Here is a 19010-nt window from a genome sequence, read left to right as displayed (position 1 = left end):
TCCCTGGAGCCCTATGGAACCCAGGGTTTAGCAAGCCCTGCAGACGTCCCCCCGCACCCTGCACACGGCACCTGTTGGGTAGGGATGGCTGCACGCAGGCACTGTGAGCACCCCACCCACTGACAATACCCACCCAGTACTGACAATATCCAACAGGTCAGGAGCTCCAGAAACACCTGTGGTCCTCCAGCCATCAGCACACGCACCGCCCAGATACAAGCTGTTCTCGATCAATGACTGATAGACGTTGGCGAACACACACCCCAGCTCTTTGTCCTTCAACTGCAAGGCATGTCCTACGCAGACCTCCAGGGATCCCCAACAAGAATAAGCCCCCGAAGCCCACAGTTGTCACCTGCCCATCAGGGCTCCCTGTACTGTCTCCTTCCTTTTCCCTTCTCCCTTCTCTCTCCCTTCTGGCTACTTCCCGGGATCACCTCCCGGATTAACTTTGCGCACCCAAATCCTTGTCTCAGGCTCTGCTTCTGGAAAAGCCCAACCTAAGACAGTGACCGTACAGTCTGTCACCCAAACCAGGACCCTTTGAAGAGTGAAAAGGGTCGTGATTAATAACTACACCAGGACTGTTGCAGATAAACCAAGAAGTACAGTGGTTCCACTCGGCATTTCAGGACAAACGGCCAGATGTCTTGCGTGTGCCGAGAGAGACACGGAAGACGTAGGGGAAACAGAGGTGAAGCAAAAGCAATGACATCTGTCTGCAGATGGCAGTGAGATAGGGAACCTCCACGTACCAGCTGTCTGCCCAACACCCCAGTGCCAAGGGCCCTGGAATCTTGGGGGGAAACGGACTAACATGAGGTCTCCACCTCTTAGCAGAATCGGAGAGTAATGAAGGTCCAGCACAGACAAAAACAAAGCAGAGTTAACACTTTTTGTGATCTGGAATCCGTGAGTGCAAAATTCTTCCCTGCCTCATGGGGGCCCCATTTCCTTCGTCGGGTCTTATTTTAAATTTTTTTTTTTTTTTCAACGTTTATTTATTTTTGGGACAGAGAGAGACAGAGCATGAACGGGGGAGGGGCAGAGAGAGAGGGAGACACAGAATCGGAAACAGGCTCCAGGCTCCGAGCCATCAGCCCAGAGCCCGACGCGGGGCTCGAACTCACGGACCGCGAGATCGTGACCTGGCTGAAGTCGGACGCTTAACCGACTGCGCCACCCAGGCGCCCCCGTCGGGTCTTATTTTAAATGGCACGGTAAGATGATAAAGCTGGGAGGCAGGGATCGGGGAGAGGGCTCTCATCGGTGTCCCCACGTCCTCTCCCACCCTTCCCTGTCATCCTGAACGACTACAGTCCTTCCTTTCGACATTTTATTAAAAGCTGTTGCCTCGAGCCCCGCCTTCTCGAGGGGCCCCAGGAGGAAATCGGTGTGTTATAAATTAACCGTGGCAGAGCACCATCCCAGGAGCCCTGCCAGCTGGACGCTGGCCCTCCACCATCCATACCGGTGCTCAGCCCGCTGGGACCTGTCACAGCCCCCTGGCCCTGCTGCCTGCTCATCCTGGGCTCAGAGCCTGGAGTTTCTCGTCTCTTGGCCAGTGTGCCAAGCTCAGCAGTATTCAGAGTAATCTTCCTCCACGTAGTTGGAGGGGAACCAGCCAACCTGGAGAGAGAGGAGGAAGTGGTTAGGACAGCCTCTGCACGTTCCCCGTTGTTCCCCAACACACCGGGCAGGTTCCCTCTCACCTCAGGACCTTTGCACCTGCCACACCTTCTACCTCAGAAAGTACATCCCCCAGAGGTATACATGGCTGACCCCCCTCACCCCGCCTTCCAGAGAGCTCTCTATCATATGTCACCCTATTCATAAGGTCTTCCTGACCTCATTTAAAACTGCAAACCCCACCCACCTCAACACCCCTTATCCCTATTCTTGGCTTTATTTTTCTCCATAGCACTTGTCAGCATCTTGTTGATTATATACGTTACTTATTTATTAGCTTGTTGTCTGTCTCCATACCCCCACTACCACATGAGCTCCCCGAGGGCAGGGATTCCTGTCTGCATTATTCATTAGATTCCCAAGAGCCTAGAATAGTTCTGGCACACAAGAGATTAATAAATATTTCTTTTTTTAAAATTTTTTTTCAGTGTTTATTTATTTTTTGGGGACAGAGAAAGACAGAGCATGAACAGGGGAGGGGCAGAGAGAGAGGGAGACACAGAATCAGAAACAGGCTCCAGGCTCTGAGCCATCAGCCCAGAGCCTGACGCGGGGCTCGAACTCACGGACCGCGAGATCGTGACCTGGCTGAAGTCGGACGCTTAACCGACTGCGCCACCCAGGCGCCCCCAATAAATATTTCTTAAAAGGATGGATGGATGGATGGATGGATGGACAGACGCATGGATGGGTGGATGGATGCGTGGACGGGCGGGTGGGGACACAGATGGGTAGATGGGCGGGTGGGTGGATGGATGGATGGATGAGTAGAGGGGTAGTGGGATGGATGGATGGATTGATGGGTGGATGGATGGGTGAATGGATGGATGGTGCACGGATGGGTGGATGGATACAACGATGGGTGAATTCATCATAGCCCAGACCTTCCCATATACCCCCAAAAGGCTCTCTCAAACCCCAACTGTCCTCCACTGCATACTGAGCTTACCTTCCACAATTCTTAAAAAAAAAAAAAAAAAAAAAAAAAAGTTCACCTAAGCAATTATCCAGGCTGTTTTTTCATGTATGTCCCCCCCAGTAGAACATAAGCTCCTGACCAGTGTCCTTATCATCATTCAACAAATATTTTTGAGAAACCATTACAAGCGAGGCAGTGTTCTAGAGACTAGGAATTAATTCATGGGTTAAATAAAGAAGACTCCCTGCCTTTGTGAGACAAAAATAAGAACCAGGTAGACACGAACTTCGTGTGTTAGAGGTCCCTCCTGACAGTCCGAATTCAAGCAGGCAAAAAAGCACAAAAGGCAAGAGTGGTCAGTTCCAATTATGCCTCTTCATGCATTCAATATTTATGTGTCACACACTGTTCCAGGCACTGGTGACCCCGCAGTTAACAAGATAGACAAAAATCCCTCCCTCCGTGTCCCCCAAACATGCCAACCACTCTCTCACCTCAGGGCCTTTGCACATGCTGGTCTCTGCCTGGAATACTTCCCACCTCTATGATCTTCTCACCTGGCTAACTTCACTCATCCCTCAGGGAAAACCTTGGCCTCTCTGAAGTGCTTCTGACCTGCTCCCATCCTGCCCTGTGATTCCCCATCTCAACCCTGACCACTCAGCATTGTACCTGCTTGGTTACAAGTCTATTGTCTTCACTAGACTATGAGTTTCATGAGGACAGTGCCTGAACAGCCCTCATTTTTGTCTCCTCAGCACCCAGAAGAATGCTCGACACGTAGTAGGCTTTCAGGAAATAAATGCAAGTTATGTGAAGGAATGAAATCTTTATGTCCTCTCCTCCCCTCTGACCAGGGAAGACCTCCCCACCTGCTCCCTTCCACAATTCCAGCACGCCTCCACTATAGCCAGGTCACCCCCATGCCCTTTCCCCAGGCTGCCAAGATTCACCCCAACTCACCCGGCCATAGATCTCCCCTCGCCACCAGCCTTGTTGACCTTTCTTGTTAAGGATCTTGATGATGTCACCCTCCTTGAGGGACAGCTCTGATCGGTCCCGGGCACAGAAGTCATAGCGTGCTTTGGCTGTACCAAAATACTTCGTGCTTCCTGCTGTGTAGGGGAGAGCAGAAGTGGGCAAAGGGCTTGGAGCAGATACCCACCCCCCATCTGGGGACAGTCTGCTTTCAGGAAGGTAACAGGAGGATGGAAAGTCCCTCAATGCTTCTTTGTGTAGAGGGTTAGATGCCCTGAGAGGACACAACTGTACTTCTGGAATCATCTTTCCAGCCCAACCAGTATCCAAATTTAGAAAATAATGCCATTTATGTATTTTTTTAATGGTTTCTCTATATTTATAATGAAAGAAACAGAGGAAAGCTATGGAAAAATTCATTTTACGCTGTTAATATTAATTATCCTCAAGAGGACCAAGGGTAGAAAAAGAGGAATAAAAGAAAGATGAACGGGGGGGGGGGGAACTTTTCATAGTAAACTTTTCATAGTAAAATGTTAAGCAACACTGTGGAATGTAAAACTACTTTGTAGTATTTCTGCAAATGTGCTGAGATCCGTGTATACATCAGGGCAAATCAGCAATGTGCAGACAGATACATTTATTTCACTGGGTGATGGGGATCCTCCATTAAGGATTGGAGTCCTGATGTTATGTTGCTGCTGCTTTTTCAAAAACGTAATATTTTAACAATAATTAATTTAAAAAAATTTTTTGTACATTTATTTTTGAGAGACAGAGTGAGACAAAGTGAGAGTGGGGGAGGGGCAGAGAGAGAGGGAGACACAGGATCGGAAGCAGGCTCCAGGCTCCGAGCCGTCAGCCCAGAGCCCGACGCGGGGCTCGAACTCGCGGACCGCGAGATCGTGACCTGGCTGAAGTCGGATGCTTAACCGACTGAGCCACCCAGGCGCCCCACAAAAATTAATTTTTAAATCCCTCTTTTTAAAAAAAATTCTAATGTATAAGAATTCAGAAACTTCAGGATGCACTCCAGCAAAATGAAATGTGGGTCAGAGTAAGGAATTTAAAAAATAAAGAAAAATATGGAAAACAAGAAATACAGACACAGGCTAAATAATTCTTGATATTGTATTTGAGAAGTCAAATGCAATCGTTAAGAAAAAGTTCCTTAAGCATACGTTGTAATTATTTTAGTTCACAGCGCACTGTATCCAACATCCCAGATAATGTCAGTGAACCTATGGGTGAGAGAGGCAATTTTGCCTTTTTTGTGGGAGAAGGTTATAGATACTCATTAGCGCTTGATATTGACCTCTACCTGGTGGTTTGCTGATGGCTCTCCTCTCAGGCTCCTTGAAGGGGAACTGCAGGCAGGTGTCCAGAGACTTGAAGCAGTCCTTCAGGGAATTCTGCTGGTAAAATTCCACCAGCTCCTGGAGGGACAGAGGGACGGAAGCTCTGCCAGTGGGCCAGCCCATGAGGGGCCAGGGCTGGAAGGGGTTACAGCTAACTCCTCGGGTGCAGCAGATCCCTCTTCTGACCTCCCTGGCAAGTGACTCCTGGACTGTTCCCCATGACGGGGGGCTCATTCCCTTCCTGAGCAACCAGGACTGTTTTATGGGGAAGAGATCACATTGCCTAAAGCTGGTTCTCTTAACAGCCAACTCACTTGATAATAAATTTAACAAATAATCAACTTGCCTGATACACAGCTCACCAAAATCAACCCCCCCCCATGGATATCAAGAACCTTATTTGTATAATTAATTATTATAATAAGAATAATAATTCTGTTTATTGAACACCTACTATGTGCTGGTCAGTGTGCAATCACACATCATCAGAATGTCCTAATAACCGTGAAAGGAATACATTCATGATTCCCCCATTTTAAAAATGGAGAAACTGAGTCACAGAGAAGCCAAGTTCCTTGTCCAGGGTCTCATATCTGGAAAAGGGCAGATCCAGAATACAGTCCCCTGGAGGAAAGGGGCAATAGAATGTAGTGGCTAAGACAAAACAAAATCTCTCATGGTTTGGAGTTCTAGATTTCAAAAATGCCAGTATTATGAAAGACCAAAAAAAAAGAAAAAAAGAGAGAGAGAGAGAGAGAGAGAGAGAGACATTTTAGAAAGACTGACAAACTATTACAAATGAAAAGAGACTAAGGAGACAAAAGCTAAATGCAATGTGTGATCCTTAATTATATCCTGGAGGAAAAATAGAGCTATAAAAGATATATATGGGGCCATCAGAGAGTTTGGAAATTGGACTGCATATTACATAAATTTTGCAGCAATGCTCAACTTCCTGGGTATAATAATGATATTGTGATGAGGTACAAGAATGTCTATGGATATTCATGCTAAAGTATTTTTTGAAGAAGGGTCTTGACGCCTGCAACTTACCCTTATATACAGCAGATTAAATGTGTGTAGGGGGCGGGGAGGGATTAACAGAGGGCACAAAAGAGGTAACAATTAGTAAATGTACATGAAAGATTCATGAATGTTCCTCTCACTATTCCAGTAAGTTTTTGGAAATTTTTCAGAAATAAAAAAAAAAAAAAATGAGGAGCAAAATTTTCAGAAACAAGTTTGGGGGAGGAAAAAAAATTGTAGAATAAATTAACAGTCCCTAACCTTTTAGGAAGCCAAGGATCCGTTGGAGGATCGAGTGAAATCTGAGACCCTCGCCTCCAAGAAAAATACATTCAGGTATGTGCAAAATTCTGGATGTTCTACCAGAGGACCCAAAGCTCGGCAGGGATCCACAGACCGTAGGTAAGATTCATGTGTCTTAGACCCATGGGCTTAAAATGTCTAAAAGATTGCCCAAAATTACAAGGCACCAAACAGGCATTTGAATTCTCAGTGAAAAGATCATTGAACAGATGAGGTCTTGAAACAAGACCAATGCTCTTCTGTGACACAAGGTAAGGACAAAACATCGATTTCACCTGCATGTGAAATGGGATGTCCCTCAGTGACTTAAGGGAACACTGGAGTTCTTTCTACAGCATGTCTGGCACTCACTAAGTGCTCAGTAAATGCTCATTGCCATTCATCATCAGCCATCAGGGGAATGAGTTGAAAGCCAATTGTTTCACAGGGTTCTTTGAGAGGCTTCTCTGAGTGTGTGAAGGTGAGGGGGGGGGTCCCAAGATGGAGCTTCAGGGAGGGCCCTGCCTCGATGCTGGGAGACTGGGGATGGGGTAGATTGGCCCTTACCGTAAGCCCCCGGAAAGCCTTCTTCTCTGTAATCCGGTACAATCCTTCTGCTGTCATGATTTTAATGTGTTTGACCTCAACATTATACCTGGAAGCAGTGAGAGAGAGGCCCGGATGGTCACTCAGCCCTGAGGCTGGGGACCCAAGCTCATCTGTCCCCTGCCAGGTGTCAGCCCCAGTCTATACACCCCCAACCATGGAAGGCACAATCTTGACAAATTCAGGGAGGGCGAGACCACTGAATCACCTTCCCTGATTCAGAGGGTTGTTAAGAAGTCACAAAGATCTTGTGAAGAAAGACACGTTCTATAACAGAGAAGATGAGATCTATCCTTCCCCCAAGACGAAGGACCTAGAATCTATAGGATGGGAAAAGAGACCCATTTCCACCAAGATGGCAGACCACAGGTCAGTAAGGGCATGGAAGAGATATTCACATCTGCCAACAAGGAAACCTAGATAACAACAACAACAACAACAAAAATCTGACTCCAGAAAACTAGAAATGATGAGAAAAAAAAATGCTGAGCTCTCAAAAAAGCAAGGGAAATTCCCAGTGGCCAGAAATGAGGTTGAAACTAAAAACCAAGCTTATTGCACGAACTGCTACCCTACAGCGTTTGTTTATCTTGGTCACCAAGTATCTTATGCCTTGATGACCCCACAGAGACATGGGATGAGTTACTGGGTCCATGGAGGTGGAGTTAGCAGTGAGACCTGCCTACACCCCATAAGCCTGGACGGTCAAATGCTACATCCTCTAGAAAAACCACCCATCGCACAGACGGCCAATAAAAAAGGTCTGTCTCAGACTCAACACAGAAAAGTCACCCTTGTGAATTCAGAACCTCAGACCTGCCCTCATGCAGGTTTTGGTGTTTGAACTTAAACCACATGTACAGCCTGGGAAGCTAAAGAATTAACCTAAAAACAAATCCACCTGTCGGTGACCCCAATGAAAACAAATGCAAAATCTCTGGAGACCCAAGCAGCAGAAGACTGCCACCAGGAAAGCCCCACCCGAGATCACAAGACGAAATTTCAGGGGCGCCTGGGCAGCTCAGTTGGTTAAGCATCTGACTCTTGATTCTGGCTCAGGTCACGATCTCACGGTTCGTGGGATAGAGCCCCGTGTCGGGCTCTGTGCTGACAGTGCAGAGCCTGCTTGGGATTCTCTCTCTCCCTCTTGCTCAGCCCCTCCCCCACTCTCTCTCTCTCTCTCTCTCTAAATAAATAAACTTAAGGAAAAAAAGACAAAATTACAAAACCAATCCGGAAACAAGTCACCGTGAGTGAGAAGCTCACACAACAGACAGACATGAGTGAAGGGACCCACTAGCCTTGGGTCCAGGTGGCATTTCTGCCTCTCACTAGGATAGCTAAATGCCTTTTGGAGACTGTCTGGGAGGCATATCGTTTTCTTGTAGGTGTCAGTCAAGTAAAAGGAATAAGACGGATAAAAACACCCAGGACGCCACAGGGCTCAGTGAGAGATGGCTGTCAGGATAGTTCATTCCCTTCCTCCCAGGCTCCTTCCTGCAGCACCCAAATCACAGGGAGTCAGGGGTGGGAGGAGTTACTTAATGCTGATGGCAAATTCTGCTGAGTCCTTCACCCGCTGCCGCACCAAGAACGTCCCATCCGAGCGGTTGGTGAGGATACTTTCTGCCCCAGCACGCTCCATGGGGCCAGCGTACCTGTCAGGATACATCAGGGAGAGAGGTCCACACGGCCCCTATGCTTGAGCCCCCACGTTGTCATACTGAGGCCACTCTTTCCCCCATCCTGTGATTTTTCAGCAGGTGACAGTCCCAGGGCGGGCTGCTCCAAAATGGGCCACTTTGGTGTCAAGACTATTTTGGGTTAAAAAGCAATCAAAACTCTTTACCTTCCCCCCCTGCCCCACCCGACCAAAAAAAAAAAAAGAAACTGCCCCAAACGGATCCGGACAGAGCACCTGCTGGGGGCAAAGAGCTGTCAGCACAGACACATCCATTAGTCTACGAACGAAGTACCACGGACACAGAGGAACCTAGCAAGTCCTGTTTGATCAAATCCTCTGTGACCCACAGCTTTTGAGTGGCCCAGCAAACATGTGTACCAAAGATTTCCTCTTCTTCATCTTCCAGAGAAGTGCCTTCCTTCCCTTTCAAGTCCCACACCATTGCTCCCTTCTCCTTGGTTCAGAATGACGTACATGCCTCCGTTTGCCCGACTGTCTTGGGATTTCAGCGTCTGGGTGGCGTCCCCCCACACACAAAATTCAATTTGACTTTTCTCCTCTCACTGTGTCATGTCAATCTGATTCTTAGTTCCCCTAGAAGGACCTAGAAGGGGACGGGAATTCTGGCTCCCTGAAATGCCTTTTTATAATGAACTGGTAATCTCCTAAGTAAACCATTTTCCTGCATTCTGGGAGTTTGTGTTAGCAAACTGGGGACGACGTTGTGGGAACCTCTAATTTACAGCCGGTCGGTGGGAAGTCCTGGAAGCCTGGACCGGACATTGGCAGTCTCCTGGGAACCGACCCCTAACCGGTGGGGACTGCAGTCATCTCTAGGTGGGCAGTGTCAGAAATGAACTGAACTGCATGACAGCCAGCTGAGAGGGGAGAATTGCAGAACTGCTTAGATGTGGGGAAAAACCCACACACTCGGCTGAGACTGTGAGTATAGAAAAGCAGACGTTTTCCCCTTTACTCTGGAATTTGGCATTACTGGGACGGGCATTTACCGCATCCACACTCCTCGCCCGTCTCTGTGGCCACCAGGACAGAAGCTGGATGAGAGGGCTGAGACACTAGCCTCGGATACCAACTGCGAAGCGGGAGCCAAACTACTCCGCCAGCAAGGTAAAAGACAGCAAATGAAGGAAGGAGTATTTTAATGCAATACTTTTAAAAGTCAAAATGATTGCCAAAGCGGCCAGAAAGGGAGCAAGGCTCTGACATGCACCGCTTCGTGGACGGATCCCGAACGTAGGATGCTCAGAAAAGACAGCCGTGTGTGGAATGTCCAGAAAAGGCACATCCACAGACAGGAAGGGGTCAGAGGAAGGTGCTGGGGGCTGGGGAGGCAGGGGGGTGACCACACACGGGGGCAGGGTTTCCTTTGGGGGGATGGAATGTTCTAGACTCATAGTGATGATGGCCACCCAACCTTGTGAATGTAGTAAATGCCACTGGATATAAATATATTTGTGCCATAATGTAAATATATAACATAAAGAATATATATTAATATATAATATAATATTTATTATATTATATTATATTATATAGATTATATATATTATATATATTATATGATTATATATAATTAATTATAATATATGACTATATATTATATACTATATTATAATTATAATGTATAGTTATATAGTATATTATATAATATATACTATAATATAATATATATTAATTAATTATATTATAATTAATATATCATATAATATATTAATATATATTATAGATAATATACAATTATGCATGACACATAAATGTGAATATGAATGTATTATGTTATAACTGTAAATACGTAACATACATACTATTTACTAGTTTTGGATGATATGTAATTACAGATGACATATAAATGTGGATATGAATATATTTATGCTGCAAATGTAAATATATAACAAATAATATACCATTAACTTGAGGTAATATATAACTGTATACGATATATGCATGTGAATATGTAATATAAACATAAATACTAACATAAACGCCACTTTAAACGGTTAGTTTTACGTTATGTGGATTTCACCTCAGGTTTTGAAATGAATGCAAAAGAAAATCCATGGTGAACAAAATGCCAAGGCTTTAAATAAAGACAAGATCGACCTCCATACTCTTGGGTTCAACTCTTTCTACCCCCAGCCCTGTCAGGTCCTGTCTTGATTTACAGTTTTGATGTTTTGCTTATCATGGATTTAGTTTGCCTTGCTTTCGATTATTTTAAATGCCTCATTGAACCATCACGGATCTCAATGCCTGAGTGTTTGGCTGCCTCCTCCAATTCTGCACCTAAAGTGAGGGTCTCGCTCTCCTGATACAACTCCACGCCTGGTGACCACATCCCAGCAGGGGAGGGCAGACACCAGGTCTGAATCCTGGCTCTGCTACTTGGCTGCTCTGTGACCTTGGGAGCTGATTTTGCCACACTCTGGGCCCCAGTTTTCTCTTCTAAAAAAAAGGAAGATAAAACTACCCTCTGCAGAGGACATTTCTGACCAGACGAGGCTGAGGCGCCTAACACGTGGTCTGTCAGCATCATGACTTTCCAGAGGCAGGAAGGTCAGGCTCTGGAGTCAGGCAGATGGGCTCCATCCCATCTCCGTTCCCTTCCTCACTGTGTGACATCGAACAAGTCACTTCCCCTCTCTGAGCCTCGGTTGCCTCCTTCTTTCCCAAAAGGAAAGGAGAGTGGCCAAGGGTTGGTATGAAAATTCAACGCGCTCCCTAAAGCACGGACACAGCAGCCATAAGAACATTCCCGTGTTACATCATCTAAGAGGCCAGTGATCGTAAAAGGCACTGTTCCTTCATGGGCCATTATGAAATAAAAACCACTACCCATAAAAGTAGGCAGAAGACTGATACTCCGTCGATTGTAAGAGCCATTGCAATGTCAGAGATGTTAAAAACATGAAAAATAAAAAGTGCTTACTGTGTGCCAGGCACAGGACTAACAGCCCCATTAAGCCTTACAACAGGGCGCCCTGGGTGGCGCAGTCGGTTAAGCGTCCGACTTCAGCCAGGTCACGATCTCGCGGTCCGTGAGTTCGAGCCCCGCGTCGGGCTCTGGGCTGATGGCTCGGAGCCTGGAGCCTGTTTCCGATTCTGTGTCTCCCTCTCTCTCTGCCCCTCCCCCGTTCATGCTCTGTCTCTCTCTGTCCCAAAAATAAAATAAACGTTTGAAAAAAAAAATTAAAAAAAAAAAAAAAAAAAAAAAGCCTTACAACAGCCCTAGGAAGCATAAGTCGGTATTAGTCTATTTTCCGGAAAGGAAAGCTGAAGCACAGAGAGGCTGAGTTACTGGCCCAAGGTCACACAGCCGGGAAATACTGGACTCAGGATTTGAACCCTGTCAGTGGACTCCAGAAGCAACACTGTAAACACCTGCCCCTCACTGCTCTACATTCAATAGGTGCTCAAAAAACAGGGGCGAGGGGCTGCTGGTAACATCACCACCATCATTTTCCTTCCAGTGAGGCCCTAATCGCCCAAAATCAGGGACCTTCTTTTGTTTGCTCGCGCCTCAGCAGCCCTGGGCCCAGGGCTCCATCCAGCAGTCGATGCCCAGAGTTCAAAAAATGAATGAGATATTGGTTTGGAGTCGCCTTCCGTGCCCAGCCAGGGAACCCACCCCAGGGGGCCCAAGTTGAAAATAGGAAAGGTAGTTCCACTCACCAGAGATGAACAGTCAGGTCCTGAGGGGGACCCTGGGGACACAGAGACCGAGACTTAGGGTAAAGAGCCAAGGTTAGCAACGGAGTGCAGGGTGCATCACTCATATACTCATTCACTCTGCCATCATTTATTGAGTGTTTATTATACGCCAGGCACTGTGCTATTCATTGAAGACACAGCCTCAGAATCTAATGGGAGAGACTGGTCCACTTCCACTCAGGGGTTGTCCAGCCACTGTTGTAGCATGACCCTCAAGTTAAGAATGGATTTTATGGGGCGCCTGGGTGGCTCAGTCGGTTAAGCGGCCGACTTCGGCTCAGGTCATGATCTCGCGGTCCGTGGGTTCGAGCCCTGCGTCGGGCTCTGTGCTGACGGCTCAGAGCCTGGAGCCTGCTTCGGATTCTGTGTCTCCCTCTCTCTCTCTCTGCTCCTCCCCCATTCATGCTCTGCCTCTCTCTGTCTCAAAAATAAATAAACGTTAAAAAAAAATTAAAAAAAAAGAATGGATTTTACACTTTTAAATGGTTGACAAAAATCAAAGGAAGAATAATATTGCTCGGCATGTGAAGATGGGGTGAAATTCACATGCCAAAGTCCGGAAATTCAGTTTTATTGGGACAATGGTCAGGCTCACTCATTTGCACATCGTCTGTGCTGCTTTTGTACCATTTTGGCAGAGGTGAGAAATCACAAAAGAGAGCATCTGACCTACAAAGATGAAAATCTATATTATCTGTCTATTTACAGAAAGCCCAACCCCTGGTCTGAATACATGTAAAAGTGCACACTTCCACCACATCAGGACGGCTATCGTAAAATTAACAAAAAACAAACAAAACAAAACAAAACAAAACAAGAACAGAAAAATAACAAGTGTTGGGAAGGATATAGGGAAATTGGAAACCTTGTTGCGTTATTGGCAGAAATGTGAAATGGCACAGCTACTACTGAAAACAGACGGTGGTTCCTGAAAACCTAAAAATAGAATTACCGTATGGCCCAGCGATTCGTCTTCTGGGTATCTACCCGAAAGAATTAAAAGCAGGGATTCGAAGAGATATTTACACATCCGTGTTCCTAGCAACGTTACCCACGATTGCCAAAGGGTTAGGTCTCCATCAACAGATGGACAGATAAACCAAATGTGGCATGCACACACAATGGATTATTAGCCATAAGAAGACGGACATTCTGACATCTGTTACAACATGGATGAACTCTGAAAATGTTATGCTCACTGCAAAAGCTGGTCTCAAAGGGACACATATACCACTCATCCGAGGTCCCTAAGAGGAGTCAAATTCACAGAGACAGGAAGTAGATGGTGGGAGCCAGGGGCTGGGGGATGGGGTGGGGACTTAGTGTTTCAGCTCTGCAGGATGGAGAGTTCTGGAAATGGACAGTGGTGGTGGTTGCACAAACGTACGAATGTACCTAATGCCACTGAACTGTATACTCAAAAATGGCTAAAATGGCAAATTTTATACAATTTGTGTTTGACCATAATTTAAAAATAGTAATAATATGGGGCGCCTGGGGGCCTCAGTCAGTTGAGCGTCAGACTTCAGCTCAGGTCATGATCTCACAGTCTGTGGGTTCGAGCCCCGTGTCGGGCTCTGTGCTGACAGCTCAGAGCCTGGAGCCCGCTTGGGATTCTCTCTCTCCCTCCCCTTCTCTCTGTCCCTCCTCGACTTGCCCTCTTTCTCAAAATAAAAAAATAAACTTAGAAAGAAACAACAAAAATAAAAATAGCAATGGAAAGAATGTGGAACTACCACCTGTATCTAGTTCTGAAACATCACCCTAAGGGAAAACCCAAACACATCACCCATTAAACAGTCGGTCCCAAAGCCCCCCACCTCCAGCATCTGGGAACCACCAATCTGCTCTCTGTTTCTGTGGATGTACCTATCTGAGACATTTCACATAAATGAAATGATTGCAAAATGTACTCTACCAATGAAGCGTGCACTTTAAAATGGTTTTTATGTTTTTCAAATTTCACCTCAATTTTTTTTAAAGGGGAAGAAAAAAGAATGAAATATTCTGTGCACAATATGAAAAGATCCCAAGATATATTAAAAGGCAAGCAGGGGGCTGCAAAATAGTATTAAATCTTCTGAATAAATCATGGGGCAAATGAGAATTGCTATTCGTATCGACTTAGTATGTATATTAAGAAACTCCAGACAGACACTCATAAAACAAATACAATAGTAGCTATCTTGTAAGGTAGGTGGGACCAGGAGGATGGAATCCTTCAGTAGAAAGGAGAATTGTCGTTTTTTCTATCTTTTCTCAGGGCCTTCATTGTAATGAGAGAGAAGGAGGCTAGGACGGGTGTAGTTTTAAGAAGGCAGTACATTTGGAGGCAGAAATTGGAGAGATGCCCAGATCTTGGCTTCTGAATGCCGTGTCCCACTGAAAGGACCAGGGCTCCTTGGAAAAACAGGTGATTCCAAGACTGAGGCATGGGAAGTACAAGGTAGGTCTGGTTTTGTGCCAGAAAATAAGGAACAGCTCAGAGAATGCTGGGGACATATCAAAAGGACAGATGAGGGGCGCCTGGGTGGCGCAGTCGGTTAAGCGTCCGACTTCAGCCAGGCCACGATCTGGCGGTCCGGGAGTTCGAGCCCCGCGTCGGGCTCTGGGCTGTTGGCTCGGAGCCTGGAGCCTGTTTCCGATTCTGTGTCTCCCTCTCTCTCTGCCCCTCCCCCGTTCATGCTCTGTCTCTCTCTGTCCCAAAAATAAATAAACGTTGAAAAAAAAAATTAAAAAAAAAAAAAAAAAAAAAAGGACAGATGAGACAGCCTGATGGGGCTCCCGCTGGCCAAAGCTGGGACCATTTTTAGAATAAGAATCCACAGGCATTCCCTGAGATACATACACGCATACGTACCTGATTGATTAGTAATTGGATAGATACCTGCCTACATAGAATTATAGATGTTCGATACATATATAGGTATGTAGATTGATACGTAAATAATTGATAGACACACAGAGACACAGATAGATATATAGCTGATCATTAGATATACAGATGCCTGATTGATAGGTAGGTTGAGTGACTGATTGATTGACTGACTGACTGACAGAAAGGGAGGCAGCTCATCCTTACATCTGCTAATAAACTTGGACAGAACAATGACGTTGGAAATGCATAGCTCCACAGTGGAGAAACCTGGGAGACCTCAGGCCAAAAAAGAAAAAAAAAAAATCTCTAAAAGGCAATTTAGGGAAAATTGTCAAAATTTAAATATGGACTACAGGTTAAATCGTAGTATAATGTCAATGTCAAGTGTTAAATTCATGGTTGTTAAAATCACGCTACGGTTATGTAAGAAAAGGTTCTTGTTCTCAGGAGGTATTTAAGGGTGAAGGGAAAACATAGCTGTAAACTTACTTTTAAATGTCTCAGGAAAACAATAATATGAAATTTTTAAATAAAATAAAGTGTGCAGAGAAAGAACAAATGTGGACAGCTGGTGAATCTGGGAAAGGCTATTTGGAGTTGCTGGCATTATTGTAGCCACCTTTCTGGAAGTCTGAAATGATACAAAATTCAAGCAACAGAAGGGGAGTTTCCCTCTGCGGGTTCCTATTTGGGCTGTGAAGCAGGCAGAGGGGTATCTGCAGTGAGGGAGAGAGGTCTGGGGAGATGGGAAAGACCTGAGGTCATCGTAGAGCGAGGGGGCTGGGTGAGCAGAGACTGGGCACAGTGCGGGCAGGTGCGTCCACAGAAGCTGGCCCGAGAGGCCTGGGTGGCCCCAGCACCCGATGGGATAGCACTCGCTGTCTCTGAAAGGAAGCCAGTGACTGGCCAGCCTTCTGGCCACCCCTGATTTTCTGCAGTACCAGGGAAAGGACCTTCATACAGGAAGAATCAAGAGGGAAAGGATTGGTCATCATTGTCCATGTGCCCCCCGCCCCCCCACCTCCACTCTGGGCTCGGTCGACACGTTAGGCAGAGCATGGAGTTTGGGAATGACTTACCGTGATGGGCAGCCCCTCTCTATCTCAGGGGTGTTAATTCAAGGCTTCCCACCCTCGCAGGACCCTCTCCAGACCCCCCTTGCCCTCTCTCCATCAGATTTGAGGCACTTACATGCACGTAGGGCTTGACCCTGTTACAGGGAAACCAGCCAACTTCATTGGTAGCCGTATTCCTGCCCTAAATATCCGAGAGGGAAAGACACGGACGCAGAAGTTACTTGCATTCACATGCGTGTATGTGTGTGTGCCCATCTTTCTACCCACTGGCCATCTGCCCACCCATCCATCCCTCTGTGGCACGCATGACCCATGGAGTTCTAGCCAGTATCAACCACCTGGCAAGACGGCCAGCTCAGAAGGGCCAGGCCAGCCCTAGAAATCCCCATGTATAACAGCCTCCCCAGATGCCTCCTCCAAACCAGCCTCCCCTTGCCAAAGCCTTCCCGGGACCGCCTACACCCATGACCCCACACTCAGATCCTTCTCCATCACTCCCACCGCCCAGCCTGTACCTCCCACCAGTTCTGTTCGGCCTCAGCCTTGGTGAGCTCCACGATGTCTCCAGGGTTGAGCCGCAGGAAAGGACCAATGGCTCCAGGTGGTGGGGGAAGCCCATAGTATTCCTGGCACACTTCCATCTTGGGCAGGCCTGGAGGGAAGGGAAGGCGGTGGCTCAGTGCGGTTGGCGGCCACGGGTTTTCAGACCTGAGCCTCACCGCCCTCCAGGATGGCGAAAATTAGAGACCAAGAGAAACACGCCCTCGTGTGTGCCAAAAGTCCGAGACGGGCTGTCTTCACTAGAGCCCCAAACTGGAAACAACCCAACGGCCTCAATGGAATGCATAAACTGAGTGTGACAGAAGCACACAACAGAAGGTGACACAGCAATGAACAAATTACTGTCACAAGCAACCACGTCAATGAGTCTCACCAACACGACGCAGGAGGAGGACATACCACATGATTTCATTTTTACGAAGTTCAAGGAAAGGCAAAACTGACCTATGGTGGTAGGGGTCTAAGAGTGGTCCCCTCGGAGAGCCAGGCGGGGGGGGAACTGAACAGCAGTCTGGTAGAACCTTCTGTGTGGAGGAGTTGAATAATCTCTCCTGTCCAGCAGGGCAGTCATTAGTCAGAGGTGGCGAGCGAGAGCTCACAATGTGGCTAGTGTGGCTGAGTACGGGAGTTTTAAGGTTATTTAAATGAGTTTCAATTTGCATTGGACAGTGTAGTTCTAGAATTCGGCGAAACGTTCCATATCTTGATCTGTGTGGTGGTTACAGGGGTAGAAATTCATGGAGCCATGCAGTTAAGATTTGCTCACTTACACACATTACAGTATGTATTTTCTATCTCAATAAACAGTGTGTATGTGTGTGTGTATATACACACACACACACACATACGTATGCATATATATAATGGATATGTACAAGTGTGTGTATTAATATAAGTGTATATAATATATTAATATTAATTAATATAATTATATATATTAAATATAATTAATTATATTAATATAATATAGTGATATACATATACAATATGCATAAATATAAATACATATAATAGATACACACACACTTACTTTTCTAAATGTGCATCTATTTTTGACAGAGAGAGAGTGCAGAGGAGGGGCAGAGAGAGAGGGAGAGAGAATCCCAAGCAGGCAGTGCAGAACCTGATGTGGGGCTTGAACTCACGAACTGTGAGATCATGTCCTGAACCAAAATCAAGAGTTGGACACTTAACCAACTAAGCCACCCAGGCACCCCTACACACACACACACATGCACACACACACACACACACACACAAATATTTCCCCTCTATTGAGGACATTTGGGTTGTTTCTGGTTTTGACAAATAAAGCTGACATACACTTTTGTATAAACGGATTATACAACGCATATAAATCTACGTATAATTATATATACGTTCTTCTTATTGAATCATTTGTTTCTAATTTTTTATTATTTCAAATAAAGCTGATATATCTATAGCTATCTACAGACACAGATTATAGATATCTATAGATCTTTGTACACTGACATCTATATATGAATATACATAGACACGGATAGATAGATATGAAATCTGAGCCTTCACACTGACTCTGTATTATTATGAGCAAAGGTTTTACTTCCTCAGCCACACCAAACTGTTCTCACGTGTTTAATGCTGCCTGGCTTCCCTGCCTCCCAGCCTTTGCGCATGCCATTCCCTCTGCCTGGAACACCCCTGCCCTCCTCCTCACCTGCCTCACCCTCTCATCCATCAAATGTCTGCCTAAATGTCTCCTCCTCTGAGAAGGCTTCCCTGAGGGCTCAGATCTGTCAAGTCCCCCAGGTTCTATGTTCCAGAGAACCTTCTAGTCCGCCCACTACAAGGTAATGTCTTAAAATTCTCTCCCTCACCACTGTCTCAGAGCTTCTGGAGGATGAGAGGCCCCAGATGTGACCACGTATACCGTAGATATTGAACACAAGGCACCCATCACTGCTGTGATGCCACAAAATTCGTCAACATAGGAATGAGTCCAGCCTTTCCCCCCCTGCCATTGGGCTAAAATGAATCTGTGCCCTCCACTTCCCCATCCTCGAGTGGAGGGCACTCTGCTGAAACTATACATCATGATAAGATTCTGTGGCACAGATCAAGAGGAGAGGAGGTAAGGACCACCAGAGGCGTGCCGCGTTGGAAAGCAAGGAAAAAGAGGCGGTGAAGAGGAGAAATTGGACGGAAAGATAAAGAGCACCTTTGCAAGGATGGCTACTGCCCC

The 19010-nt window shown here is 46.3% G+C and overlaps 1 protein-coding gene across 1 annotated transcript in view; it reads right to left on the bottom strand.

Moving 5' to 3' along the window:
- Positions 1-1322: 1322 nt before the first annotated feature.
- The window catches only part of VAV1 (vav guanine nucleotide exchange factor 1), a 47720-nt gene continuing 30032 nt past the window's right edge, over positions 1323-19010 (bottom strand). Inside the window, 8 exon segments of the mRNA XM_030293838.2 lie at positions 1323-1629; positions 3572-3723; positions 4908-5022; positions 6820-6907; positions 8400-8516; positions 12233-12264; positions 16341-16406; positions 16741-16877. Coding sequence (XP_030149698.1) covers positions 1576-1629; positions 3572-3723; positions 4908-5022; positions 6820-6907; positions 8400-8516; positions 12233-12264; positions 16341-16406; positions 16741-16877 — 761 coding nt within the window. The 3' untranslated portion in view covers positions 1323-1575.

Source organism: Lynx canadensis, chromosome A2 (genome assembly GCF_007474595.2).
Source record: "Lynx canadensis isolate LIC74 chromosome A2, mLynCan4.pri.v2, whole genome shotgun sequence".
NCBI classification, from domain to species: domain Eukaryota; kingdom Metazoa; phylum Chordata; class Mammalia; order Carnivora; family Felidae; genus Lynx; species Lynx canadensis.
Note: the sequence above shows the minus strand (reverse complement) of the source record. Positions and strands in the feature narration are given on the sequence as shown.